The following is a 19,952-nucleotide window of genomic DNA, read 5'->3' as shown; positions in this document are numbered from 1 at the left end:
TACAAGATGCACACCACAAGCTGTAAAGACTTATTTTAACTTTCCCCCCAGCTATGTATTAAAGGAACACCCAATGACATGTTTAATGCTTGTACTAATTTACCTCTTATTACCTCTTGTAATAAAGTACCTCTTATGCCTGGTCAATCAGTAATTATTTCTTTTAAAACTCTCTCTCATCAGCAAATCATTTCAAAATTAAACTACTGCACCTCAGAGCTAAAGAGCACATTTCTAACACACTTCTAAGCCAAGGTAAATTACTGTGGATTATTATTAAAATCTAAATCATAATTTTAGCATGTTCTGAGGCTAGAGGACTAGGACAAGGTAAGTTTTGCTGCTTTGTCATCAATCCACCATTCAGAGCAGCTTGCAGCTAAGACAGACCTTCCTCCCTTCAAAAACACAGTTTGCTCCACCTAAAGCTGCAATTCCAAAAGTCTCACACATAAGCCTTGTTGCCCATGCCACCATCTTTTGCCTCAAATGATTAAATCCTGACAGAAGCTTTGGCTATAAAGCTTGTTGTCAGCATTCCTATGTCTTTTCCAACAAGCTCATTTTCAATATTTCATTTCTCAGACTGCATTCTACTGCTCTGACATCCAGTAAACAAGCAGCTGCTTACTGAATGCTATTGCTACAATGCTCAGGCTAGAACCAAACTTGCTCAAGCTTAGCTACCAAATAATTTACAGTTTTCTCATCAGCCAAAGTCAGAAGAGACCCTGACCACAGTGGGAGTTTTAGAAGTTGTTTAGTGCAATACTGGCACAGAAAGACTTAGGAACTCTGAAATTTTCACCCCATAAAATACAAAGATTACACATTCTGTCATTGTTGGGTTTTGATAATAAGAATCTAACTTCAGGAGCAGATCTGTCTGCCTCTGGGAAAATGATACCAAGATTCTATTTCCCTACGTTGCAGATGCTCTGTTATGTCAGAAACCTTTACCAGAACTACAAGAGATGGGCACTTGAGAAACAAGCACTTTGAACAGGGCCTTGGGATGTTAACTGTATTATCCAGATGCAACTTAGTTTATTTTGTCTTTGATGGTGTTTATGTTGTTAAAAACAAAAACAACTTCCACTCACCTAAGAGTGGAAGTTTTTTTAAATTTCATTTTAAAAACCCAACAAAACCAATAGAATTATTATTGAGTATGAAACAAAGTAAAAGCAGAAGAAAAAAATCTGTCTAGTAATGCTTATTTATATTTTCCTCTAATAAATTAGGAAGGCCATCTCCCTCCAAGGTTTTTACATACAGAAAAAACAGAGGAGGAGTTGACAATAATTCCCCACACGAAGGCAAAAAGCAAACTGTCCATACTCAGGTGGTTTCACAGACATCTCTTCCCTAAGTCTGCTGTTTATGTCTTTAAAAAGTAACCATTTAATCCATACAACCAAAAATTGTTTCCACTACAGATGCAGGTTTTGGAAGGCTGCCAGATGGATTTCTAACTCCCAACATAAATGATCTAGAGCGATTTTTTTTCCACCTCTAACTCAATTGCTGAGACAATCAACTTTAAAATGTAGACACTGCTTAAAATGCTGCTGCTTAAAAGCTACCTAAAGGTTGACCTTAGTAAGTAATGTTGACCATAGAACCCACACTTACTCAACAAAATGTGGAGTCTTGACATTGTTGATTACTTTTTCACTTAGGTGGTGATTACCAGTTATAAAGACTGGAAGTAATCAATCCCAATTTAACAGCTGGGCCTATTGATGAAACAAAAACAAAAAAAAATGCAAAACTAAATAAAGATTATGTTCACAATTTTGGAGATAAAGTGTGGAAAAAATACAAAATGCTGAGGAAAACAAACAAATACTAAGCACAAGTTTGTCCAACAATAGGCATGACCATATTTCTGTAGGAAAACGCTTAGTAACTTTTAAATTCTTCCTCCAAGATTCTCTTTTGTCATTGTCTTAAATTGTTCTGCACACCATCAATAGCCACAGCTGTTAAATTGTGAGGACGTGACAACAAGTCTCTAGGCAAACAACTGCTCAGAGTGAGATCCTTTTCTTTAGGATAATCAGAGCTGGCTGACAAAAGGGGGCCTTACTGAATGCTCTTTCAACAATTTCTACACCAAGAAATGCAGAGAAAAAGGGAGGGGGAAGAAAGGGAGCAGTGGGGGGGGGAGCAGCACACTGCAGGAACAGAACAGCATCTTTTGCTGCCATCCATTGCTTTGCAAGCAGGAAAGGAATCTCCCCAGGTTTGCACACACAGCACACGCTGAACTCACACCAGGTGAGGAGTGAGTGCTTTGGGCCACAGCTCTGAACAACATCTAGCACAGCACCGTGTTTTCCTTCAACCTTTCTCATGTAGGTGAAGGCTTTATTAGCTACAGAGTGCACTGCCAAAGAGATGGAGCATTCTTTTAACAAAGAAGCTAGTAAAAACTTTATACACTGTAAAGTTACTCTGATAAAAACTAGTAAATAAACCCTAACAGCTTTGGTCTGACTAGCAAGGAAAAAAAGCAAGGGCATAGAAAGCCTCAGTCTGGAATTAGGCTTGACACAAATTTGAAACTGAGGTGTTCAGGAAAGCCATAAAAAGCTCACCTCTAAAGTGACATGGTAGTGGAAACAAACACTGTCCATGTGCACTAAGCAAAGTTCTATACATTTTTTAAAATCTTGTTAACAATATAAAAGCCCATTCCTCATCCTGTGGAAGAGCTCTTACAAGTGGAGCAATCTTTGCTGAAAAAGGAGGGAATGCCCTGGTACCAGCCACAAAAAAAAGTAACTAATGGTTATGTCTTAAAAGGATGTGATAATTGTCTTCTGTCAAGGTGCTGCAGGACTTCAGGTCAAAAGACACCTGGGGAGTTACAGAGGAAAATACTCCAATAAAAAGGGTTAACAAGATAGTACTTCCCAGTTTTCTTATTTTTTCAGGATATCTCAGTTAAAGAACAAAAATTTTACTGTTCTTAATTGTTATCAATTGACATTGCTGACTAAGACATTGGAACCTCATCCTCCTGCCTAAAAACACTGGAATTTAAATGCATTAATAATCAGCCACGTGCACTCTCAGGTTAGAAACAAATTTTCCTCTCAGGATATTCAATCAACTAATCAAAGCAAGAGCAGTAGGGCAGCACTTGTCAAAACCCAGACCACCTTGAGCTGTCTGTAACCACACCACTTCTGCAGCACTAAAACTTTGCTGTCTTTCAATACAAAACTATTGCCTACAGCTGCCATCTGCCATTTCACTTCCACCTCAGCCCAAAACCACTTCTGCCCCCTAACACCACCTTTCTTTCTCACAATTTGTACCTCTCTCCATTGCTATTTAAAATAATTACACAACTTTGAGTTCTGTATGCACTTGGAAGACACCTGAAATGACAGATTCCATGGAAAGCAAAAACTATATTGATAGACCACAGCTATTAATCCTGTTATTTTAAGGCAGGATGAAGATTATTTTTAAAAAATCCGTAGCAGAGGGGCAAAAGTTTTGCCAACACATTTCACAAAGGCCACAGTTTGATGAGTGTAAGTTTCATTAACCTTCCCCTGTCCCCACTAAGCCTTTCCACCTCCACTTCAGCCCTCTCAGTTACACCAGTGCAATCACTGAGTGGCTCCAAGACAAACCATACTGAGGAACTCAGCTGGGTTAAACAGCATCTTTTGTTTTAATTCTATTATTTTAACCCAGACCAGTTCCCTGTTCAGTTAGCTACACGTGCAGCTGTGCCCACACAAGGAACAGCACAATGCCAAAGTGGGAACAAACTGCTGGAACTGCTAAGGAAACGTGACTGCCACAGCACAGCAAGATGCTCAGCTGGATGCACTCTTCAGTGCGAATATTCAAAAGCAGAGCAAAAGATGCTATTAGGCTATAAAAACATAAATATTGCCAATTATTGGCAGGACAGTGGGACCTGAAGTCACATCACTGCCTCAGCAGGTAAGCAAAGTTATGAACTTCCCACCAATTCCAGGCTGCTCTGTGTGAAGAGCCCAGCACTCCTCAAGCTGCAGTGCAGTGGGCTCACACAGCCTTTCCCTCCAGGAGCATGTTCCCAGAAACCTCCTGCTTGCATCACCTTTCACTCTTGTGAAATGCAGAAACCTGTACAAGAAGGATTAGGCTTACATTTCTTCTAATTCACATTAAAAACATTGATTTTAAAACATTAAAATCAATTCAGCCGAGTTACGAGAGGAGAAAAGGTTATCCAGGAATGCTGTTTATATACCATCCAACCATCTCAAGACTTTATTTTTCTACTTTTTGTGAAAAGGACATAAACAGTGAGTGACCTATCCAATCACTGCACAATGCCCATGTTATCAGTTTCAGAACATGATCTACCTTCTCCATTTCTCCTGAATAATATTTTATTGGAAGTCTAGCTTTATTTTCAGACAGAATCGTAGTTAATTGTTGTTGAATAATCAAAATTTTAAAATGCAGGAAAACAAAACTCTCAGCTTGTTTATTTTGAACTGATTCAAAGTTGTACCAAAAGGACTTTTTCTGAAGCCTACACTCCCTTTATATTCTGTTTAAAGAGATCTGTCTCAGTAGCAGTGGCAAAAGTCGAATTTTGAGTAAGTCATGCTCTTAAGTAGTACCATTTTCCCCTCACAAAGAAGCAGACAGGACCTCCTCCTCTGCCCCCACATCAATCAGCCAGCTTTGGAAGTAACTACAAGCATGTACTGAAACTAATATTTAGTTTTACCTAAGCACTACCCCAGCACCAGAGTTTCCTTTTAAAAAAGTAGGGGGATCTCACCAAAAAAAAAGCCCTAAATTAGTCAAATTCTTTTGTGCATGGATGAACAACAGGAAAGCAAAGCCTTGGGGCCTCTGGGGAGGAACCCTGTCCCTGCAGACCTACTCTGATGTGCTCGGGAGATAAGGCTCCATAGTGACACTTAAGGAAAGGCCTGCTCACATTTGAATTTCTGCATTCCTCAAGAACAATTCATGGCAATCACTAACTTTGCAGAGGAGCTACATGAAAGCTTTGGCCAATGAATGAGGGTCATCTGCTCTTTATCACAAGGGTAAACCTCATCCTGGCCAGTTTCTAACCTTTTAACCCTGTGAATTCTTAATTTGCACATGAATAATGGAATTCTTGCCAAGAGTGCAACCTTCAGCTTCCAGTTTCTAACTTTAGAAACCAAGACCTGATCTCCTTGTGTGTTCAGATCTTAAACTCTTGGACAGATTAAAGTTTTTGATTTCCAAATGCAACACTAAACATTACAATTCTGAAGCAAAAGATAAGCTTATTGGCAAAACCTCTGACCAGGCAAAGTAAAAGAACATCCTCACACCCTGCTGCTACCAGTAACTGAAGAGAGCATTTGCTTTTTTCCTCCAAAGAAAGAATGCCCATTTAATGCCTATTCTCCACCTGTTTAATATGTATAGTTCCTTCTGTACCCTGACCACAAGGTAATTTGCCTTTGCAGCAACCCGACAACTTCTTCTAAAAAGAAAAATTGTAAAGCTACAAAATCCCCCACAAGACTTTCATTTATTTCACTTAAAATGTCTGCAAAGTTCAATCAGTTCATGAGAGCAGGCAGAAACACTGAATATGAGAGAGAAAACTAATTTTGCACATGTTTTATGGGTTCCAAATTATCACAATACAAATTATTGCCCAATTTCACAGCTTTACAGTAAAGATGACGTTCTGAAATGGGTCAGACCGGTGCATGACTAAAGAGAAGAGACTGCTACATAGGATAACTTCATGTTTGGCCACTAGTTAACCACTTAATCACTAAGTCAACAACACCTACTGTGATCATTATGGATCCGCTATCTCTTCCAGTTTTCTCCAACAGCCATAGAAAGCCTTTCAAGTATTCAAACAAGAAAAAGAAACCTTTTGTCACAGTCTTACAGAGAAGGGGAGGGAGGAAAAAAAAAGGCTGCAAAACAAGAATCTCACTCCACAGCACACAATCTATAGGTTCACAAGACTTGGTGAAAATCAGCATAATTAAACCACCTTTCTGATGAAATAATGTACATGTGAGAAACAAATATTTACAGAAGTCCAGTATTGTCTGAATAAAATCAAATACTACAATTGCATTTACCAAGCTATTCTACTATAGTGCTCTGTACTATTCCAGAAGTTTTCTGGTATTAAGCATGGAGCTCATTCTGCAGTGTCTCCAATTTAAAGTAGCCCTGATATCCTCTTTAGGAGGGTTTTCTTGTCTAATTTTTAATCATGCTGACACACGGAAACTTAGTGAGGTTTAATGTTAAAAACTGTAATACTTGATTTTTCACCAAATACTTCATTTTTACCAAAAGTACCCACAAATTACTGAGTCTCTCAGTCCTGTACACGAGCAAGATAAAAAGTAGTATGCAGGCAGGTTTTTGAAATTGAGACTTCAGAGTTTCACATTCTTACAGCATGTGAAAACTCAGCACTCACTTGGAGCCACCTGCTTCCAGAATGGTTTTGAACCACCCAGTGCTCTGGCTCACTGAACAAGGCTGTTCACACCTTCCCGGGGCATCTCGTGGGCAGTATTTAGAATCAGGTCAGAAGGACACAGAAAGAAACTAACAAATGTTAACATTCACGCGTTTTTTAATGTAATGTAATATACCAATTTCATTAATTAGTTTCAGGTTGAATTTAGTAAAAGCTGCAACTTAGAATCAATGTCAGGTTTTCAGTGAGGTACCAGCACTAGTTTTATTCAACTTGCTACTAAGAACAGGGTCGAAGAGGTCATAGGAAGTCTTTTCCTATTAGATTAAGTTCATCAGTTAAGTCCCATTATAGAGGGAACATGAGAAGACTACATAAACTGTGTACTCTGTGTTATACTTTCTTTGAAATGAAAGTTTTCTTTACTTTGCCAAAATTTACTTTTCTTTGAAAAGTGCATTTCCATGTACTTTTGGGAAGCAAAGGGAGATCATGTTGTAGAAGTAGTCTAGTGGCAAAGCTCTGCTCTGCCATGGAAAAAGGCACAGCATTCCGTCCCTCACACACATCTCTTGCTCAATGTTTAAAGATGATAGGAAAAGAGAGGGCAACAAACACCCGGGGTCAGTCTGTTAAAGCCATACAGGCACTTAGACACAACTATTTCCTTCACCATTCACCCAGCAGTAGGGAGTCACTCCAGAAATGCAACTCTCCCTTCCCACTGGAACCACATAAAAGGCCCTTACGGGAGGTTCCAGAGGAACCAGGTGGGACAGCACCCACATCTGCTTGGCTGAACACAGGTCAGAAAAGCAAGGCCTTACAGTTGCCCAGAAAACTTTTCCCCTCTTTCCTCTCCCAGAGATAAACATCTACATTAATCATTCCACCCTGCCCCAAGATGGCACAACACAGCGGTCAAGCTACTGAACAAGGAAATTTTTTTTTTTTTTAATCAGATCTGGAGATAACCCTTGTAAGGCTGCTAGAACAGCACTTGGGAAACCAGACGCAGGACTTCTGCAGCCAGCATGACTCTGCATCACCACCTGCTCCAGGCTAGTGACACACCTAAGCCACCCACGCAAGGCACCACTGCCCAAGAGGTCACAGGTACCTGTGCCACTTCTGCCACATCAGGGACTGAAAAAGGGACCACCATAAGTTTTTCCCATAATCTTTATATATTTAAAAAGAAATAAAGGTTCTCTAGAATTACTCTATAATTTTGCATTTTAACTTGTCAGGTACGCAATCAAAACGATAGGTTGCTGTGTGCTGTTCAGAGAATTGCTGCCACAAACTCAGGAACAGGTTAAAAAACAAGAGCTGGGACTTACTTGCTAGTGTGAGGTGACTTTTTTGACTGAGAATGGCCCCATGTTTGTTGAGAGCTAAGCACTGGTAAAATCCTTCATCAGACAGTTCTCCCTTCTTTCCTTCTACTTCACTGATATACAACGAGCCATTGGATAAAGTGTAGATCCGTTCGTTTTCAGACACTTTGCCTCCATTTTTCAGCCATGTAATAGTTATAGGAGCTTCACCACGGGCTTGGCAGTCTAAAACCACCGGATCCTTCCTTGACACAGTAACGTCCTGAGGCTCTTTCACAAAAAACAGTTCACTAAAGCACCACACTCCTGAGAAGAAAAAAGAAAAAAAAAAGGAAAAAATGTTTTTGTCTGTAAGGACAGACATGTAAGCAGAGACACTGCAAGTTAAAAAGCGCACTGTGAGCTGCGAGTCATTCCCACAGCACGAGGTGAAGCCATCGGTATCACACACGCTCCGAGCGCTCCCAACTCGGACAACTCTGGGGAAACTTGGTACTGACTCCACGCGGCGCGAAGCCCTCAGGCTGTAAAAAGCCAAGGAGCCGGAGAACCAGCGAGCGAACCGGCCACGGCCACGGCACGGGCGGGGGCGCGGTGACCCCGGAGCCCGGGGGCCGCGCAGCGCTGGGGCGGCCACACAGGTGCGACCGCTCCGCCCGGCCCGCTCGCTAATTTTACAAGCCTGCCAAAGCAGCCGGAGCGGGGCGCGTCGTAAAAAGGCTGATTTTACAAGGAATCGTTAGCGAAAACCTCTCACCAGAGCGCGGAGGGGCCGCGCACCGCCCGCGCCCCTCACGCCCCCCCCGCCCCGTCGCGGCGCGAACAAAGCGCGGAGCCGCCGCCGGTTCCCGCTCCCTCCCCGCCGGTCCCGCCGATGCCGGATAAATAAAGCCACGTGCGGCGGCCGCAGCGGGGCCGGACAATGGGGCTCGGGCCGGCCGGACTCACCTGGCAGCGGGAGCAGCAGCAGCAGCAGCGCCCGCGGCAGCGGCCGGCGGCGGAGCGGCGCCATTCAGCGGGACGCGGCTGGCATGCCCCGCCGGCCGCTCCACACACCGGTCAGCGGGCGAGGGGAGGAGACTGGGGACGGACGGAGCGGCCCCGGCGCGCCCGTCCCGGCCCTACTCTCTGCATCTCGTCTCCATTGGCCTTTGGGGAGAAGAGGGGCGAGGGGCAGGGCCGGCCGGAGGAGGGAGGGAGGGCGCTGGACGGGGCGGGCCGCAGGGCGGGGGTCGCGGCGGACAATGCGGCGGGGCCGGCCGGCAGCGCGCACGAGGGGCCGCGGGCTCCGGCGCCATCTGGGCCGAGCACGCCCCGCAGACGCGGCCCCTCCGGGCGGCACCGGGACCCGACGGCAGCTCCGCCGACCCCCGAGCCGGGTGGGCGCTGCCGGCTGTGGTACTGGGCGGGCGGGCTGAGCCTTCCAGCCGCGGCTGGAGCTGCCGGCCATGCCTTCCCCCGGCACGCCGGGCTCCCCCGAACACCGCACGGCTCACCGGCGTGGCCAGCATCGGCAACGCGTGCGCTGGACCTGGCGCGGCGTTACCCAAGGGCTGTGCCAGAGCTCCCCGCCCAGAGCACCGGACCAGTGCTGAGCCAGCAAAGCACCAGTACTGAGCACTGGACCCTGCACTGCCCAGTGCAGGTGCTGAACTGTTCAGGTGTGCCAGAGCATCCTCACACCCAGATAAAACCAGCCTTCCCACACATGCAGATAAATGACTTGATGATGGGCATTGATCAGAAATAAAAAGATGACATTCTGAAATGGGTTAGTAGTTCTCACTGAGCCCATCCTACAGCACCCATAAAACGACTTCGAGCTGGCCACATGGGACAGGACTATGCTTTCGAGGATGAGCTGCCCTATACTTACATCCTCAGAAAACAGCCTTAAGTTTACATCTGCCTCAAACTAACTTGCAAAAATGCAACCTAAACAGAACACATGGCTTCAGAATTCATGGTATCAGCACCACCTGGATAATGTGTAGGGGAGATACCATCAGATGCTGCCACTATCATTTAAGCTTTCCGTTCCACCCCTGATTTTACTCCATGCTTGCAGCCAGCAATTTCTAGTCTCTTTTTTTGTCTGTTCAGATTTCTAGTTTCTAAAGTTACCATGTAGGAAGGCATCTTCTTACTCAGCAGATTTGCCCTATGTTTGCATTCATTGTGAGAGCTGCTGACTTCAGTGACAGGCAAGTTTTTACTGCTTTTTGTTCCTGCCAGTGCTGCAAAGCTCACAGAGCTGAGAGCTGGCAGCCAAACCAGCCCCTTCTGCTGCATCATCACCACGACTGACTACAGCTTGAGTCAGTGACTCCTCTGAAAGTCTTTGGGGGAAAGTCAGAACTACTAAAATGTGATGTAAGCCATAGGTTGATCTACATCACCTTCCTCACTTGTCAAAAATACATAAGCAGAGTTTTCAGGGAAGATAATTAGGAAATATTTGCTTTACATGCAAATCACTTACCTAAAAAGCATCCAGACAGCTTCACTTTGCAGAGCAGAACTGTACGTGTGCTGCTTTGGTGTCCAAATAGGACCAAATACAGCAACAGGATCCACTTGACCAAATAGTTTTCAATTTTCCTCAGTGTTTTAATTTATCTAATCAGAAAAGTGTGAACTGTGAAAAAGAATCACAAGCAGTTCTGTTTATATTATTTTTTGAGCATTAAGAACTAAATATTCATTCTTTCTCGTGGTAAACACACAACTTTCATCTGCAGCTCATGCTAAACTCTGGTTCATCAGTGTGACCTGCATTTGAGATTTACTAGAGGAGCTCAGCACACCTACACGAGAACCACAGTAGAGAATGCAATATCCAGTAACATTTCTATGCCAGATGCCTCAGTCAGTTGGTGGAGTGGCTGGAGCTGTCCCTGGGAGATGTAAGGCCATTTCCCTGCAGACCTTGGCACTGCTTCCTGCAGGCATGAGTAGGTGGCTGAGCTGTACTGCCCAGCACTGGACACTATCCCACCTGTCCCAGGGGAACACCTCCTTGTTCACCAGCCCTTTTTGAAGGATGAGTTGGTCTGAGCTGACCAGGGGACAAAATAAAAGCCAACAAAGAGACAAGCAAGTTGTAGTCCTGTTCTTCTTGCGGGCTGGTTTGCCTTACCTGTGTCATCTGTGCTCACTGCTGTGTTCTGCTGTCATGAGGAAAGTGCTTTACCATCTCCCCAAACTACACTGTGCCAACAGGAGATTTTGACTCATGAGATCAAATGCAATATTTGTCTTAAATGGCTTAACAAAGCAAGTGCTTCCCTCTGGAATGCTCCTTGTGCCTGTGTCTAGGCAGCTACAAACACCAATATTTTCATTTTCACATTTCTCTTTAACAAAATAAGTAATGCAATTATTACTAGAACTAAGCAGTTCAGTAGCTAGATGAGTATAAACTCTCCCTCTTTAATTTGTCAGGATTAATTATTTTAACACCTTTCCCAGTAATTAATTGGGTAAGAGATAGTGCAGACTTGTGATAACATATCTAAATTAATATATAACTGATAAACTCACTGAACCACAGTTTAAAGGCATTGCCAGTTGTAAGTTTGTCAAATACATAGTATTTGTAAATATGCAGCCAATGAACGCAATTATCTACTTGGCCAACCATTTCAGAAGCATTATCTTGAGGAAGACAGAAAGGCAGTCCAGGAGCACAAGATCTTGCAGCCAACATAAACAAAGCCATGCCTACTTTGCTGCAAGTTAGCAATTTTTCCTCTGTCACCAATACAGATTTTTTTGCTTGACTCGAGCTGTATTTTTGGTTATCCAAACTTCCCCAGTTTTTGAAACCCTTTTTAATGTAAGAACTCTCTTTGAAGTGCTATCAACAGCTGGAACAACAGCATGCTGTTGAGGTTGCTGTCTGTAAATAACCTGATTTACCTTATGCTGCATTTCAGCCTCAGCCCTGGCCACACTGATCTATATGCTTCCTGGAAAGAAAGATTTTTAAAATCAGATTGACTTGAACAGAACTGACTCAATGTTTTGCTCCATGGGCAGATGGCAATACAGGACTGCTAAACTGAGCTAGAGTTATAAAATCCAGAATTTTGGTACTATTATGAAACAAAGAGTGGGATTTTCCAAACATGAATGAAATCTCATCATTGTGGTGCTTATATGCTTGGTCTAAAGTGTTCCCAACATGTCTAGAAAGCAAACTGATAGCCAGGAGTCTTCCCTGGGATGGAATGTAGCAGCCTCAGGAAAAGCAAAGAAGCTGGAAATTCACTAACTGGACCTTCCCAATGTGAACTCTGTATTTATGAGATCACTGCAGCCCCAAACCCAGGAGGGAGAATGCAGTTCTTTCCACATCAGAATATAATTTTTCTGATGTTAGAACACTTACACCTCCTTCAGCTTAAACCAGAAACAGTCCTGTTTAGTCTGTGGTCAGTTTTGCACTGAGCATTTCACCCCTATCTGAGAAAATGAATAGCATCATGCTCTTTCATCCCTGTGATCTGGAAAAAGCTGTCACAGCAGCATGGATGGAGCTGAGTTCCCACACACTGCTGCATCCCACCTGATCTAACAAGCTCAGAAATGGGAAAGTGGTTTTGCCCACATGATCTTTTCTCTTGTTTTGGCTTCATAGGGCTGTGCTCTAACACTGCAATGTCATGGAACAGAAAAGGAGGGGAATGAGCACCTCTGGGTGGGAAACTAGAGGTGGGGAGAGTTATTTACAGCAGTTAAAAGTGTCCCCACTGGAATATGTCCAATCACTATCCTCAATTAGCTGGAGCCCATAAGATGTGGGAGCAGGGTCCCAGAGCCCAAATCCATTTTTAAATGGACATATAATCATTATCCTGGTCCCCCACAGGCTCAGCCCTTCCCAGCTCCCAGTGCCAGGTCCCAGCTCATCCTCCAGCTCTGCTGGTGTCACTGCTGGTGTGGAGGAAGCTGGAGCTGCCGGCATCACAGGGTACCTGCAGCACAGGCAGCTGAGTGTGGCTGTAGCAGTACAGGAGCTGCAGCCCAGGGCAGGCTGGGAGCAGTGGTAATTGCCAGAAACCCATTAATTGCAGGGGAATTACTGCAATTTGCAGCAGCCAGCTCTGCCTTCAGACAGAGTCCCCAAAGCCCAGCTAAGGGGCTGCCACAACGCTGCAGTCCTGGCAGGGTGTCATTAACTCTTCTTCTCAGGGCAGCCCCTTTTGTCCTTACCATTCTTGCTCTGAGTGTTTTTGATCTGGTGTCACTGTAAGCATGCTTAGACACTTGTTTCTCATGCCAAACTCCTGACCCAATTACAACTGTATTCCCAGATTTTAAGAACGTTACACTAAGTCTATTATAAAGACTCACCATAAAAATGTTTACTTTTGGCACATTTGGTCACTTAGTAGATTCTTGTTTCATTCTACACCTGTGTACAGTTACCATCTCCATTGCCTTCTCAGCAGAGATTCACTCCTTCCATGAGCAGATGGGCAAGGACACTTCGGGCTGAGCCCTTGGGATGCTAATGAACTTTCTCTCCAGGCAGCTTTCGTGTACAGGAAAAGCACACCTTGACAAAGGCATTTTAACACAGTTCTCATCTTGTCATAAAACAACTCCAAAGAGAAAGCAATAGAATTATTTCCTATTTTTCCCCTTCTAGCCACCTTCCAGTGTTTCACTGGCCCAAACCAGTGGTGTACCTTTGCCAGATTGTTTCGCAGTGCCCCAGAGGCAGCCTTCAGATGTTTACTCCCACACTTGAAGGCTCATCACACCAGAATGAAGAGGAACCCTGCCATGAATTTCAGCAGGAGATAGATGACATCCCATCATCTTCTCTCCTGCTGCCAGACGTAACCACAGGCAGTTTAAAAGAGCAACCTCACAGGGATCTGGCAAAGTGCATTCCCTTGCTCTCCCATGCCCCTTTGCTGCTACTGGAAGGTGTGAAAAATACCTAAAATAGTAATTTTTGGTCAGTCAGCCTTCTGTTTCCTAAAGGCAAGCCACCAGATCTTGTTGGTACTTTTAACAAACCATACAGCTACAGAGAAAGGAACATACCTGATCCCAGATGCACTCTTGCCCTCATATACAGTGTAAAGACTTTATGGTGTGGAGTTTGGATTTATTGCAGCTCCAAGCTCTCTCTTCTGGCCTTCATGCCACAGCTGATCCTCCTCTGCTTCAGTGAATTTCTCTGAAGACATAACCTGCCAGAAAAGCCTTTCTGTTTTTCAGTAGAGCTATCTTTTTCCTGGTTTATCTCCCTAACCTAGCTCTTAGGGGTAGGAACACCAAGGGGTGCAGCATGGAGCAGAAGGTATGGCAATAGCACGGGACAGTGGCTCAGATCAGCCAAACCACCATGAACATTTCCCAGGCCTGCACACTTCTGCCATGCCCCCTTGGGCTTCCAAACAAGGAGCTAAGCACCATTTACTTCCTCTGAGCTCAGGGGTGCTCAGCACTCCTGGGAGGAAAGTCCTCACCACTTGGCTGGCATGGGGCCAAAGGGACAGCAGACTGGCAGCAGCAGCAGCTGGAATTTGCACACTGAAACACAGAATAGCTTCATAAAGGACTTATGCATATGTTGAAATTGTGAGGCACAGGAATGGCCAGCAAGTGGAGACTCCCATTTTAGGGGAGCTGTCCCATAAAATGCATTTGCAATGTATATATATTTTTAATTGGCTCAGTACAGTCCCCTCTCTCAACCCTTTCCCCAGTATGGAAACAAATAAAATCCTGGAAATGCTGCAGTACTCTACTCTGATGTTATCTTCCATGAATCAGTGTTTAGGCACTGGGTTGATACAATAAGTATCAGACCAAGAATAACTCAACAGAAAGAAAATATCTCCTAGGTTACCCTTTTCTATGTTTCAATCTACAAAGGAATCTCTCAGAGGCAGCTTTTTGTTAGTCTGTCATGCTTATCATGATAACCCACTCTTCTGCAGCTATTTGTTTAGCAACAGGCATGAAATATGGTCTCCTTTCATCCCTATATGTTACCTTCATTTTGCTGTTACAACAGGAAACAGGCAAATAATTTCTTCCTCTTTTCCTCTATATATTTACAATGATAAAACAAATATTAGAAATAAAATAAATGAAAAACAAGGCAAGTCAGAAGCTAGCTAGCACTTGGACATACTGCTGAATATACTGTGCTACAGATACTTATTTATTTTTGCTGTGAAAGATTGTCTTTCCTTTGTCTGTGCATTCTCAGCATGTTAACAACATGGTCTCTCCTCTTATCTACAATTTATCCCAAGGAACTATTAAAAAGAAGGATTGGGGGAGGCTTCCTGCTGCTCTTGTCCCATTTCATCTCCCAGAGACATAAGGAATTGCTGGTCAGGGAGAGGCCACTTGGCCAAAGCAGGCTGTGCCCCATGGGTTTATCTCGGTGCTGCCAGCGCTGCTCCCTCCAGCGCGCGGCCCTGTCACGGGAGAGCGATCGCCTCTCAGGAGTGTGAAGATAAACAGATTTGAAGCCTTCAAGGCATGTTCCCACCACCTCCTCCCCCTCACATGCACACAGAGGCTCGGCCTGCAAATGCCCCTGTGCACAAGGCGGCTTTGGGGATGCAGACTGAGATGTTTTTGAAGGGCCACACGAAGCTGTGACTTGCACCAAAACGGCTCTGCCGAGAATTCGGGCTGACCCGCTAAAGGCAACACCTGGGTGCAAGGAGCGAGCTGAGGGGGGTGAACCCAGGGGAGCCAAAAGCTGGGCATTGCAGGGGTGATTTCTTTTGATGCCCAAATTGCTGCCTCCATCAGCTGCAGTTGCTGGGATTTTATCTCAGCTGGGCTGCAGGAGTCACTTGGGGGCCTGTAGGGATCTCTCCTGTTTAAAGACTCTGGAAGAACTGTCTGCCCAGTGCTGCACAGGATATGAAGGCAGGAGACATAGCTGGATCACAGTGCCCTGCGTGGCCCAAGGGACTGGGGGGAAACAAAGCAGCCCACCCCAATTCCTCCTTCCCCTGCATTGTTACTAACCTGGCTTAGGTCGCCAGCTGGTCTCTGCCCAGGCACAGCAGAACAGGAGGAGATCAGGAGCTCTGCTGGAAGCACATCCCCAGGTGCCCTCAGTTTAATGCAGTTCAGCATTTGCCACTCTAGCATAGGCACTGCCAGATGCAAAGAGGTTGTGTGGCCAAGTGAGGAATCAAGAGAACTAATCCTGATAGAAATAACTTGGGGGGCAAATTACAACTTGTTTTGTTTTGTTTTGCTGGAATTAATTCCCTGATTCAATTTAGGTATGGCTGCATAATGTATCAGGAGAGCAACCTGAAAGCAGTAAAAGGTGCTCATAGTGTAACTGTGCTGCTATCCAGCTATCTGTGCTGCTAATCATTAGTCCAGGATTATGTTTGCTAAATGCTAAATAACATTTTGCTGTTATCTGTGTTCAGATACCTCTGTAAAACCACAGAGGCCAGATGCTGGCACATGACGGAACTCGTATTATTTAAATAATACACATATGGAATACATACCAAAATGTTCATGCTAAGTAACTAGGGGAAAAAAGTATGTGTGCCATGTGTGTGGGGCAGTTATGACAAGTTAGGGAGTTAAATTGGCCTAATGTGCTCACTGAGGACCAGCCACTGCAAGTCACTAAGGGCAAGTCCCATCTGGGGCAGCTGGGTCTGTCCTACCCAGCCTCAGCAAGCTGCAGCACCCAAAGCACAATGTCTAACCAGAGCAAACCTTCAACACACACACAGCAGCCCTCCAAATCCTGCTGGCTTTTCAAACTCCTGCTGGCTTCAGTTGGAGCCTGCCCCATTAACACCTCCAGTGCAGGACACCCCCAGTCACATCCTGCAGCCCACTCCCACCACAGCCCAGCCCCGCAGCAGCTGCAGCCCCACACCAACTGAGTGAGCTGCTTCAATTCCAGACAGCCTGATCAAGATTAATTTCTTTCTCCAGTGAGAGATCAACTGATTCAGCCTGTTTGCACCTTCAGAGTCAATTAAATAGCTGGACCTTTTCCAGTACAGAAAAGCATTTATGTGACCAAAATGTTGTTAGTTGTCCAAATTCAGGTCTACATAAGCATGCAAAATTTCAACTTCACCTCTTATCTTGACAAAATTGTAGACATCTATATAAATGAAAATCTGTTCTTAGAAAGGCTTACAGTCAGATGTCAAATTCTCAGTGTGGAGAATAACAAAATTAATTAATTTGCAAAATAATAATTTTTAGCTACATATTACTAGAGGTCAATTATATTATATTGAATGAAGCAGCACCTCACATTTTGATAGCTAACCTTTCATTATACTAAGAAAAGCACTTATAATGATTTGATAAAGCACAAAGGATTACTTTGTACTAACCTGTGAAATAATTTTTCTGTGAGTCTTCAGCACAGGATGTCTTTAACTACTAGGCTGAGACCCAAAATAGGAATGAACAGCGTCTCAGATCCCTGGTTTTGGGCCCATTTCTGTAGGTCTACATAGAAAGGCAGGCATTTATTTAAAACTCTGCATTACAGCAAGCAATAGTGCATGAACAACTAATTAGGCATAAATCTATTAAGGATGGACAACTAATTGCTGGGCAGGAATACATAGAATGGAGGGGCTCATAACTCCATCAAACACTTTCTGAAACTGAATTTATTATATAGTTATCATAACTAGAAAATAATGTGTTGTAGCTGTTCATCATAAATAAAATATATTCTCATTAACTACAGCTAGAGAGTAATTTCTAATATCTCCTATAGAGAAATTCCTTTCCTTGGGCAAAGGAAGAAAGCAGATTTTCCAGACAAAGGGATGGCATGGCATGGTCTGGCCTGGGTAACTTCTACTAAAGTGGCATAGTTTGTCATATCTGACAACCCACTGAAGAAAGTTATCACTAGTTAAGGGCCTGACCCTGCATTCCTTAAGCAGACAAAAATCCCTTTGAAGTCAATGAAGCATCCTGCTCAGATAACTATATCAGGATTTGGCAATTAATGAAAACTTCTAATTTCTTAAGTAGATTATAAAAGGTTTTCCTTGAAAAATAACTATTACATGTTACTCACAGCAACTCCTTCACAGTGTGGGTTTGCTTCCAGCAGCTCTTGCAGCACAGGAACTGTTTTTCACTAACTAGGAATTACCAAAAGTCAAAACCACATTGTTTTCTATTTGCATTGATCTGCCTTAAATATTCTTCTCTAGCTGATGTCTAGTTGAAGGTTTTGACAGCTTTGCATTCAAAAGGTCAGTAAGCAGTCCTTGGGGCAATTTGATTTAAACCTTTAGCATTTTGCATACTCCCAAGCAGCAGTGCATAGAAGGAGGTGTATTCACAGCCTCTGAAAGGTCATACTTCCCAGCCCTCAAAACAGAACCCCAATCAGAAATATTCCAGCTTGTAAAAATATCAGAAAAGCTAATTATGAAAACATTTGCCATTGAATTAAACTCAAAATAGGTTCAGAAAAACAAATTGTAGTGTATGTTTTTAGACCGGTGTATTTCAACGGGAAGTTTTACATTCTGTCACAATTGGGAAAGCTGCCTTATCTGTCTTTCCTCAGGAGGCAGGCTCACTTAATGTCTGTTTAGGTTTTCCAAGCCACTTGGCCTCCCCCTCCCCAAAATCCCAAGCCTCTCTCTGGGATGAGAACCTGAAACCTACAATGCAAAATTTGTTTGAAGTCTCATTAAGCAAGAAACCTCAAATTAAGGGCAGCTCAGCAAAACAAAACATTTTTCTACAGAATCACGTGGACAATAAACCAAGCATTACATGGAAGTTCTCCCTCATTATCCCCTTTGTGAGTTGTTTGTATTCTGATTAGCGTGCTAGTGATATACGTTCCACAGAGAAAAAGCAATTAAGTCTCCACTTCAAAGAAAAATGATTTAATATAAGAGCACCAAAGCTTGTGCTTGCATCTCCTACTGATTCTGTGATGCTGCAGAGCAAAATGGCAGCTGTTAAATGCTTAATTCCCATTTATAACCCTAGAAGATGGTACATGTGGGTTGTCTTTTAAATGAATAGACATTTCAAAAACATGCTTCTAGGCCACCAGAGGTATGGCTCCTTGGTGGTGCTCAGACTGCAGATAAATGAGTTCCTCTCAGTTCACATCATAAGAACTGCAGAGTGAGTCTTTTAGTAGTTCATAAAAAAGGGGAGATGGTTTAAAATAAACAAACTGCCTGATAAAAAGCAAAATCTCATAGAAAAATAATATCATAAGACCCTATGTGAAGAAATCAAGCACCGCAACAAACTAATTAATGAGAAACAGAAACCACACATGAACAGCATGAAAATTAACAGACAGAAGAATCTCATCTCCTAACAACTGACATTATTTTTGACCCCACAAGAAATTAGTAAAATGAAGACAACATTTAGAAGTACACAAATTCAGTTTTAAGTATTTCATATGTTTTAGTAAGTTACCATTACCACAATACAATTCCCACCCTAGGGAATTGATGAGGATCATGTATTTGATAAGTAATGCTGAAAATGCACTGAAGGGAAAAAAAAAAAGGAAATGTGTGCTGATCCAGGACACCTTTCACATTGACAGTATGCCAGAGGCAGCCGTGGATTTCAAGGATATGTGTGCAGATTTCTGTAAAGATATCATCAATTAGTGAAATAGCACCAAACTGTGCTATGGATCTACAGAACAAATCAAATGTCAAGGCACTACATAGCTTACAAAGTAAGTGTATGTATGAAATAGTGAGGTTAGAGAGAGAGAAACAGGATAAAGAAGGAATATTAGTAGTTTACACTCACGTATTTTGCCCAGGTTTTATGCATTGGTCCTAGTCTCTAACCAAAAAAACCCAAAAAAACAAACTTGTTTGAAGTGCTACAGATGTGATATTTTAATAGTAATTTAAAATAATTTAAGTAATGTGTTCTTCAAACTGCATAAGTGAAGACTCAATAGCACTTTCTATAGAAATTATTGTTCTTCACTTTGAAGGGAAAAACCAACAACACCCACTGCCCCAAACATCCAAGTGAGTGTTGAATGTCTTGTTCATGCCTAAAGTCTCATTTCCGTACCACCAGACTGCAGAGCAGTTACACAGACATTATCTTCAGAG

At 43.3% G+C, this 19,952-nt stretch overlaps 1 protein-coding gene across 1 annotated transcript in view; it reads right to left on the bottom strand.

Moving 5' to 3' along the window:
- PRTG (protogenin) overlaps nucleotides 1-8,860 on the bottom strand; it is a 71,512-nt gene extending 62,652 nt beyond the window's left edge. The window contains 2 exon segments of the mRNA XM_066559048.1: nucleotides 7,831-8,133; nucleotides 8,776-8,860. Coding sequence (XP_066415145.1) covers nucleotides 7,831-8,133; nucleotides 8,776-8,860 — 388 coding nt within the window.
- Between the last annotated feature and the right edge of the window lie 11,092 nt (nucleotides 8,861-19,952).

This window comes from Molothrus aeneus, chromosome 13 (genome assembly GCF_037042795.1).
Source record: "Molothrus aeneus isolate 106 chromosome 13, BPBGC_Maene_1.0, whole genome shotgun sequence".
Classification (NCBI taxonomy): Eukaryota; Metazoa; Chordata; class Aves; order Passeriformes; family Icteridae; genus Molothrus; species Molothrus aeneus.
This window is presented reverse-complemented; position numbering and strand designations above follow the sequence as displayed.